This window comes from Natrix helvetica (assembly GCF_964273705.1).
Source record: "Natrix helvetica genome assembly, chromosome: 5".
Taxonomy (NCBI): Eukaryota; Metazoa; Chordata; class Lepidosauria; order Squamata; family Natricidae; genus Natrix; species Natrix helvetica.
Window position 1 is genome coordinate 79,061,184 of NC_138551.1, and position 10,160 is coordinate 79,071,343.

At 41.5% G+C, this 10,160-nt stretch overlaps 1 protein-coding gene across 1 annotated transcript in view; it reads right to left on the reverse strand.

Moving 5' to 3' along the window:
* Positions 1 to 2,155: 2,155 nt before the first annotated feature.
* The window catches only part of LOC309392657 (uncharacterized protein), a 46,442-nt gene continuing 38,437 nt past the window's right edge, over positions 2,156 to 10,160 (reverse strand). Inside the window, exons 16-18 of the mRNA XM_081954087.1 lie at positions 9,577 to 9,648; positions 5,917 to 5,988; positions 2,156 to 2,577 (exon numbers count right to left, since the gene is read on the reverse strand). Coding sequence (XP_081810213.1) covers positions 2,344 to 2,577; positions 5,917 to 5,988; positions 9,577 to 9,648 — 378 coding nt within the window. The 3' untranslated portion in view covers positions 2,156 to 2,343. The remainder of the gene's footprint in view (positions 2,578 to 5,916; positions 5,989 to 9,576; positions 9,649 to 10,160) is intronic.

Genomic DNA, 10,160 nt, shown 5'->3' on the forward strand with positions numbered 1-10,160 from the left:
CCTAGCCCAGCCGCTCCCTCCTCCAACATCACAATTTTCTGTTTATTTTCTGCAATATGATGTTTAACATCTCTGAGTTCCTCTTTAAGCTCTGTTATTTCTTTTTTTTCAATTCATTTTGACCCCTCATAAGTTCTTGAAACATTTGAGAAACAGATAGTTCTTTTGGTCCCTCTCCAGTCCCCTCTTGCTGTAACAGTGAGGTAATTTTCGTTTGTTGCATACTAGGACTGGAGGAGGCAGATGAGGGGGCCGAAAGTGACTTGCCCGTCGGTGGTTTCTTAGGCCCCATTTGTTTAAAATTCAGAGATGTGAGTCTTTTCCCAGGAAGATGGCGTCTGAGGATTTCGCAGCTGTGCTGATCCCAAGAACAAAGCCAAAAGTGACAGTTCACAGTTCCAAGGCAGAGGCAAACAAAAAGGAGGGGGTCGAATATTCAAAGTTCAGAAGAGCCACGTAGCAGGGAGGAGTCTCGGTTTCCCTCAGAGAGAGTAATAAGGCAGCTCCAAAAGGGATTTTTTAAAGGTAATTTCAAAGGGCAGACTTCATTTATAAGTAGAAAAACAAAGAAGGGCGGGTGCCATTTTGGCTCCTCTTTCCACAGGGAGAAAGAAAGCAGAAATCTCTATCAAAACTTTTAAAGGAAAAATGGCTCAGCAGTCATTTCTAGCAGTTGTGATCATGATCTTTCTCAGTTAGCCAGCTCAAGTGACGGGTCCGCCTTTGTTCTCTCTCTTCAAGAGACATTATTAAAATGCCACTTAATCCAAGTGGGGGGGTAGAAAAGAGAAACACCCCCGTCTAATCTCCATTCAAATAGATTGAACACAAAACTTATAGAAGTCTGCTGCTTTTCTGCTGCTTTTTTTAAAACGATCAAAGAGTTCATGATGGGTCCCCCACCACCAGGATCCAGCCGCGCTTCTCCAGGTATACTCTCTCCTCCAAATCCATTCGGCAAATGGGCAGACAGCTCAACGCTGTCCCTCGCCCCCCATCTGCTTCCCGGCTCCTAGGCAAAGCTGAAAAGCACCCCAGCCTCCAGGGGGGCTTCAGCAAGCCACCCTTCGGCAGAGGACCCCTCCAGGGCCCCCTGTGCTCCTTATGGAGCCAGCCAGGGAGACGAGCGGTGGACAACACATCCATCGCTGTCAGGAACCGGAAGCCATCTCCCGTTCTTTTTCTAATCTTGTTCTCTACAGGTAATTGATTTACGACCGATGATTTGACAACAACTCAAACTTACAAGGACCCCCTCTCAAGTACTTACAAACTGGTTCTGAAGTTTCAGTGCCCTCCTCCCCGTCATGAGACTAATTATGTTACAGCTGTTTGCAGCATCTTACACTCACATGACTGTAAATTGTGATGTTTTTGCCAAAAAAATGACATTTACTTTCAGTTTTTGCAAAAGTACCCCTTAATGAACAATGAGTTTGCTTAACAACCACGAGCCTCACTTAATGATAGTCACACAAAAAAACTTGTACATTCAAGTTTTCAACCAATGGTTGTAAGTCAACCATTATGACTTACAACTGTCCTGGGTAGGCTTCGTTACTCTTGTTTAGTTTAGTTTAGTTTACTTTATTGTCATTGCACCTCGTACAACAAAATTAAATGCCATCTTCAGTGTACATTATAATGATAAAAATAAAACAAACACACATCATTCACATTCTATACAATTGAATTGAAAACCAATGTTGCATTAATATTGCACTATACAGTAGAATTCAATATAGTTACTGCCTTATTGTAAGTTGACAACTATTTGTATTACCTTCCCCTTCCCCCTCTTTTCCTCATAATACTGCTCCAAAAATGTGTTTGTCTTCAACTCAACTGAATTCAAAGAGAGGAAATGATTCGGATTTAATTTGTACTGTATGAGTGGGAAGCAATTTTGATTGCAATTTCAATGTTTAAAATGGAAAATATATACGCTGTTTCCCTGAAAATAAGATCTCCCCGGATAATAAGCTCAATCAGGCTTTTGAGTGCATGAGCTAAAATACCCCCCCCCAAAAAATAAGCCCTCCCTGAAAATATTGCAACACAGCAGCAGCCGTGAGTTGACCGCGCTTGCCGCCTTCTGCACCCTAAAAATAATAAGACCTCCCTGAAAATAAGGCCAAGTACTTATTTTTTGGGGGGGGGGTCAACATGATATTAAAAAATTAACATTATCCAATGTGTATTACAGAGATCTGTCACTGCAACCAAACTTAAATAGCACATTGAATCAAGGGATGATATGATAGGTGACAAACATGGGGAGAATTTCAGTGAAGATCATTATACTCAGGTAATCCATTTTGTTTTGTTTTATTTTGGAAGAGATTATGCATGCTTCTTCATCAGAGCAATGATTTCGTCATACATGCGTCGGGGTGCATCCAGACCCCAGATGAAATCGAGGTGTGCCCAATCTGGAATGGATTTATGGGAAACAAGGTGTTTGATTTGAGGCAATAAAATAGCAATATCTTTTGGATCTGAAAGTAAATCTTTTCCTCCGGTCCACACCGCAGTTGGAACTGTCATATCACTCACTTTGTATAACGGAGGAGTAAGCTAGAAAATATATAAATACATAAAACAGTAGAAAAATGAATTAAAGCACTGTTTTTTTTTTAAAAAATTAAAACATATAAATGGAAGCAGAGTTAGTATATTGAAATGAATTCTTTATAGTTCTTGGGAGGTTTAAAAACATTAAGAAATAAAACATTTTTTTAATTATTATTTAGCGTATGAGGAGAACATAAAAACAACAATAAAATTAATGCAATGAAAATCAAGACCCTTAAATGATTTTAAGGAACATTAGTAATATTCCTCAATAAGTAAGTAATAAGTAATAATTAAATGCTTGATGGAGTAGATTCACTTTTGCCCTTTTCTTAAATATTGGAAAGGGGGAGGGGAAACCACAACATAGCCAAGCAGCAAAGGTTTTTTTCCGAAAGCCTCCCCTGCTGATCGAAACCAAATATCACAAGGCTGACAAACTCATGTTGTCACGGCATCATCATGTGGTATATTGGGACTTTCCCCCCTTCACTAAACGGGGCAAAGGCAGGGTCAGCATGCGATGCATCCAGCCCGTGGGCTATGAATTTGACACTCCTGAAGTATCAGATTCCGAGTGGGACAATTGGTCACTAAGATAGTAAGGGCTTAAGCCCTTTTGGGTTTAAGATTATTACTGCTTCCCCTTTTACATTGCTCCTTCCCCTCATAAGATGTTTAGGTTTTACTAATTCTTTACTAAATATTGGGAGTGTTATAAGCCTTGCATGGCTTTTAACAGGGAGCGCATGTCAAGTTTCCTGACCTCAATATGGGCTGTTCTCTCATGAAGGCCCACCCTAATTCCATTCTTGTACATTCCAAAAGTTTTAGATATGGTCAGAATAATTTTTTTAAAATCCTGATAGAATGCTTGTTTGATTTATGCTTTGGCACATGTGCCATTCTGATTGTCATCTGATAATTTTAACATAACAAAAATAATCAACTGTGAGCTAAGGTGCTAAGGAATCATGGTGTCATGTCAAAACTAAATATTCTGATTATAATTTTATCATGGCTTATTATGTTGTGCATGCATGAAGTGTATATACCATAGTGACATAGTGACATCCATTGGGCTCAGCCTTAAGTTCCTTTGCTATGGAAATTATTTTCAATAGCAATAGCACTTAGATTTATATACCGCTTTACAGACCTCTCTAAGTGGTTTACAGAGTCAGCCTCTTGCCCCCAACAATTTGGGTCCTCATTTTACCCACCTCAGAAGAATGGAAGACTGAGTCAACCTTGAGCGGGGTGAGATTTGAACTGCCAAATTGCAGTCAGCCGGCAGTCAGCAGAAGTAGCTGCACAACCACTGTGCCACCATGGCTCAGAAATTTGTAGAGAATTTGAAGAAATGAGTAAAGCTGATGCAACTTTGTAGTGTGCTATCAGATGCCAGGAATAGCAATCTGGCTGCCAGGTTTTGTAATGGGCAGGATATAGTAAAGAAGATGTAAAGTTAAACAACAGTGAAATAATGTAGTGAAATAAAGATGAGATAAGGAGCTTCTTAGCAGACACAGACCATCCTGCTAGGATAGAATTGATCTCCTTAGGACAGAAAAATGGCTCCTCTGGAGCAGTGTTTCTGAAATTTGGCAGTGTTGAGATGTGTGGCTCCCAGAATTCCCCAGCTAAATGCTGGCTGGAGAATTCTTGGAAGACTCCACTGAGTAGAGAGGTTTGACTCAGAGAGGAAACAAGTGTGGAAGGAATGGCTTAGACAAAGAAGAGGAAGTGGTGGGCTAATTAGCAATGGGAGGAAACAACAACAACCATGCCTGCTTGTAGCTTGGGTTCAAGAGAGGTGAATCCACCCTTGGAGGAAAGGAACCTATGTATTAGTTGGAGAGAAGATAGACAGCAAGAGAGTGAGGACTATGCCTAGTAGGAAGAGCATTATCTTTTTGACAGCTGAGAGAAGGAACTGTGACTGGATAAAGTAATGCACAACTGAGTGAATTTGGATTGTGGCTATTCCGGATGAAGTACAGGAGAAATCAACAAGACCCAATAATTCAGAGAGGAGGAGGAGGAACTACTTAAGGAAGGTTATTGAATTGTGTGGATATCTTTGGGCTTCAAAATATATTTGGCTTTTTTTTAATGTTGATGGCAGAGCAAAATAGAGGGAGGGAAAGACATTGCATTTGCCAAGCCGAGTATGAAGTAATGGAGAAATGGAATCCCTTCCTATAGAGTTGAATAATTACTGATGTGTAAATGTTATTCTTGAATTCTTTATGTAAGTTTAGTTGTAGATTAGTGTGGTTATTGTTCTAATTCAAGAAGTAGAACAGAGCTATTCCCAACATTTTGGTTCTCAGTATTAGGTATTTTCAACTGCAAGTATATCTTGGGCATTATTGGGTCAGAGAGGCAATGGCGTATTAACCATTAAGCAGACTAAGCATGTGTTTAGGGCACCAGATCCAAAGGGGGCACCACAAAGTTGAGAAAGAAAGAAAAAAACCAATGAAGATTTGTACACTATGTACAAAGGGGGCGCACCAAGATTTGTCAGTGCTTAGGGCATCAGTGGGCCTTAATCCGAGAAATTTTGCTTGATATATTTCTGCAGGGGAATTCAACTGTCCATCCCATACCCATTTTTTTTGAAGCAGAGCTTCAGTAATAGTTTCTTATTGCTGCTGGGACCATCAGGATTCCACCTCCACCCTACCTTCACAGATAGGACTATCTGATTATACCCAGAAAGTTAGATTCACAACAATGAATAGATAATAGACAAGTGTTCATGAAAAATTAAAACTCAGTTAAAAACAACATTCCTGATGTAGTTGTGATTCATTCCCAGGTTCTCTGGAATAACTTGGCTTCAACTAGCAATCTGAAGGCTATTAATAATGGAGAACATCTTCCCTCCATGGGGAAGCTATTTCAGAAGACAATGGCCATCAGAGAGAGAAATGTCACTTCCCTCTCACTTCCTGGAATTGGGGTTCCACTAATAGTTTCTCAGGGAAAGGCACTTCACATGGGTTGCATCAGATTGGATGAGATAGTCAAAGGTACCAGGTGTCTGGGGAAGATTGAGGGCAAAATAAGAAGGGGATGACAGAGAATGAGGTGGCTGAATGGAGTCACTGAAGCAGTAGGCGTGAGCTTAAATGGACTCCAGAAGATGGTAGAGGACAGGAAGGCATGGAGGAATGTTGTCCATAGGGTTGTGATGGGTCGGACATGACTTCACAACTAACAACAACAACAACAACAACAGCCAGGTGTCTATGAATTATTACTCCCAAATACATTTTCTTTGCTTTAATTTTTTCAACATTTGTGCCTATAAATAAACAAATATTGACATACCTGTTTGTGCTTTATTTTATTCTTCCTCTCATCACCCCAGTCAAAACCCTTGAATAATCCACAACGAAAAGTCTAGCAAGAAGGCAGGGATGAAATGAAATGCACCATTAGTGAAGTAGTAATGATTAATTGCAATCATACAGGTACTGCTGTCTATTGAACGTTGAAGTTATAATGGGTCTAAGACCCTGGCAGTAGGAGCATAGATCTGAACACACACAAACTTTATGTTCATGAGAAATAAAACCCTACACATATTTACCTAGTAATCTTATTCTACTATTCCACTATTTTTGAGGAGACAAGTCAATGGTGGGTTCCGGCCAGTACAGCCCGGTACAACCGTACCGGTAGTAACCGGGAGCAGTGGTCACCATATCAGTACGGTGGCACGTTCCATACCTGTTTTTAAGACAACTGGCCAATTGTGCACATGCGCAAAGTGTGTGGCACCTGCGTGACCTCCGACAAGCAGATAGGTGTCGCAGGGGTGGTGAAGTGTGCATGCGTGTGCAGCGCACGTGCACAACCAGGATGCCTGGCCCCGTGCGCAGTGCACTGGTAGCGACGGGGAGAGGAATCACTGAGACACATATTATTGCAATATAAACATTTGATTCGGATATATGACCTAGAGCTACAGAACAGCTTGCTTTAAAAGTTGATTTGCTCATTTCAGTTGGACCTCCATCAAAATGCAACTGTCTTTTAAAGTTGAATTATTAGCTCTTTTGATTGAAACTTCTTGTTTGACTAAAATTCTTCCTTCAAATCATAGTCAAGAGTGTCTAGCCCTCCAGCTCCAGCTGTCCACCAAGATCCAACCTTGGGGCAGTGGAGAAATCACCTGAAAGAAAGTAGGTGGTGATCTCCAAAATGTCATGAGGTTGGCCACAACTACACAATCAAAGGCTTTCTTTGTTTTATATGTGTGGTATGTGTGATACATGTAAGAAGTGGGTCAGGGGTGGGTTCCGGCTTCTTTTACTTAGGGACGCACTTCAGGGGCGAACTTGATGTGTGCTATGCTGCATGAACAGAAGTAAATGCGCATGCGCAGAAGCAAAATACAAGATGGTGGCGCCTACAGCATCACTGATAGAACCACTTTGGGTGCGTGTCTAGCCGAGTTACTACCTACTTGGCTGAACCGGTCCAAACTGGTAGGAACCCATCTCTGGAGAGGGTCTGCAAATTCAGTCTTAACTTTTTTGACAACTTCCTGAGGACGTTCCTACCTGATAGCATTAATCTGAGATGCACTAAGTCTGATATGAAGGGCAACGCATGCATTTTTGCTCATTATGTTCCTTGACTGCTTTCCACCCAGCTTTAAAACAGTTTGGGGTGCAAGGATATTTTGCAAATCTGAAATAGTCCTACTGCTTATACTGTCGCTTGGAAGGCTCTTCCCCCTCAGTTTGTCTATTTATAAATATGAAACGCTTAGAGAGAATCCCTTTATTTCTTTGTCGGTAAACATAACATTCAACACAAAAATAGTTTTATCACAAATGCGACTGCTTGCAAAGGCTCCTGGATTGGGGCTGAAAGGCAAAAGCAGAAGCAGTGTGCTCCATCCCATAATTGAGTAGACCAGGTTGCCCTGATAGACTGGTCTCACCAGAAAAAAAAGCTCTTAGAGTGAAAGCATAGGCTTGTGATGTTCTTTCATCAAAGAAAAATAAGGTATATAATCAGGGTTAGGTTCCTGCCAGTTCTAACCTCTTCTATAGAAGAGGTTCCACAAATCTACGGTGCCGTTTAGAACAGGTTCCAGCTCCCTCCCCCTACCCATCTGCACATTATCAAGATGAAGAGCAAGAGGAGGAATTCTGGGAGTTGAAGTCCACAAGTCTTAAAGCTGTCAAGTTTGAACACCCCTGGGTGTTTTTTTTCTAAAGGTTTAGGGATGCAAGGGTCTTGTAACTTGACAGCTTTAAGACTTGCGTGCTTCAAATGCCAGAGTTTCTGAGCCAACATTTTGGTTGCTAAGCAAGAGCATTGTTAAGTGAGTTTCATCACATTTTACAAGTTGGCCACGCCCACCCGGTCACATGGCTAGCAAGCCACTCCCACCTGGTCACATGGCTGGCAAGCCACTCCCACCTGGTCACATGGCTGGCAAGCCACTCCCACAAAGCAGGCCACACCTACAGAAGAGGTTCTAAAAAAATTTGAAACCCACCACTGTATATAATGTATAATGTAAGGCATGGCACAACATAGGAGAACAGATACATCAAGACTAGATTCAGTAGTCCATCTGAATTTAAAAGGAACAGGCCACTCCTTTGAAGACAACAAGACAGGGGATCATTGATTTGAAAGAGGGGTCAAAGAGGCCATCTATGTCAAAACTGAGCAGCCCTCTCTCAACAGAGGTGGGGGGATACAACACCATCTATCTCCAATCTACAACACAGTCCTTCCAGCAGTTCCAAGAAGGCCCCACACCCATTTGCACTACTGAGGTGACCCTGAGGACACAGATAAACCTCCAAGTGGCCTCAATAACTCTCTGAAAGGATGCAAATGACCAGCTCTCTGCAAGGAGTATAAATCCTTCCATTCCCCACCATCCAGCCCGAGCTGAAGAAGCTTCTTGGATGAGAAGTGAAACATCTTCAAAGAAAAAAAAAGAAACTCCAGTTGCCTCTTGAAAAAAAAAAGCACCTTTGAGACAACCATGACCTGGATGACTGAGAATCTCCATTATATGGAGAAAATCTCCATATAATGCCTTCACTCATAACTTGTGTGAAAGTGAACAGCAACAATTTCGCTCTTGAGATAATTTTACTGTTCTTAAAGAACCAGCCTCAAAATAAATAAATAAATAATCACTTATTTAAAATACAAAATCCTATTTTCCTATGCACTTTCGTTATTGTTACCATAGATCTGTGCTTTCAGACTTGGGAACTTTTAAGATGTGGAGACTAGCTACTAGCTAACTCCCTACTAGCCTGAGGAATTCTGAGATCTTAAAGTTGCCAAGTCCGTACATTTTAAGGTTGCCATATTTAAAAAATACTGCCATAGATCAGGACTTTCAAACTTGTGGACTACGGGCCAGATCCGTCACGCACTGGCCACACCTATTCTCGGTTTAGCGAAGGGGGGAAAAGTCACAATACATCACATGATGACACCATGACAACGCGAGTTTGACACCCCTGCCATAGATGATGCCTCAATTGCACAAATGTGTAATGCCAGTGGTGCAATTCAGCTATCTGGTTTGGGATAGGGTAGTGGTGGTGGTGGGAGGCTCCACCCTCCCGCCCTGACATCATCACATCCAATTTTTGACGCTTTGCACATGCACAGAGGCACGCTCGCATGTGCTCAAATTTGCAAAATGGTAGTGAAGGTAAGTTGATTTCACTCCTGAGTAATGCAATTCTAAACTCAGCGTTCTCTAACCTTTCTGGGTTGGTATCCCAATGCGGGTGGGGGAGGGGGGGTTGTGTGAGGAAAAGGTCTGTGTAGGGTTATTTGTGTGAGTGGGGCTATGAGGGCCGACACCCACCACTCAAGTGGCATAATTGTGAATAAACCATGGCCCAGTAGTGGGGCCGCAACCCACAGGTTGGGAACCCCCATTCTAAAGTATCGCTTCTTAACCAGCAATAATATTGCATTAAGCAAAGATACCTGGCTCCAGTGCAATATATTTTGTACTGATGTTCCAGCTGGTGTTCGGGCCGCATATATGTTTATTCGGCTCTAAAGGGAGGGAAGAAGAAAGGAAATTTTAGTCACCTCAAAATGAACACTGACTCAAGATGCATTTCTAAATAAATGTTCTTCAAAGTTGTAGCTGAAAACTACATTAAATATTTTAGAAATATAAAAACCAGGACCTAACTAACCTCAATGCATATAATAGTCTTTAGAATGATTTGAAATGTGCTTAGATGTATTATCCTTGCATAACATATTATTCTTTCTTCATCTTTTTTATGTCTACACTAGCTGATAACCGCCGTTGCCCGGGTATTTATTTATCCTAATCCATACATTTGTCTTCAAAAATAATCCCAGACCAAACGTAATTTGTAATGTTAGGTTTTCCCCCTTACCAGAGGGAGTACCTTGTGGAGTACTGTGAAGCCATTACCATGGCAACTCCACTGCGCTGTACAGTAGAAGCCATTTTACAGCAGTAAGGTAGAAGCCATTTTAAGGCACAACAAGCTGTATCTTAACAGAACACCCCCCTGAGTGGTGTTAGGGGT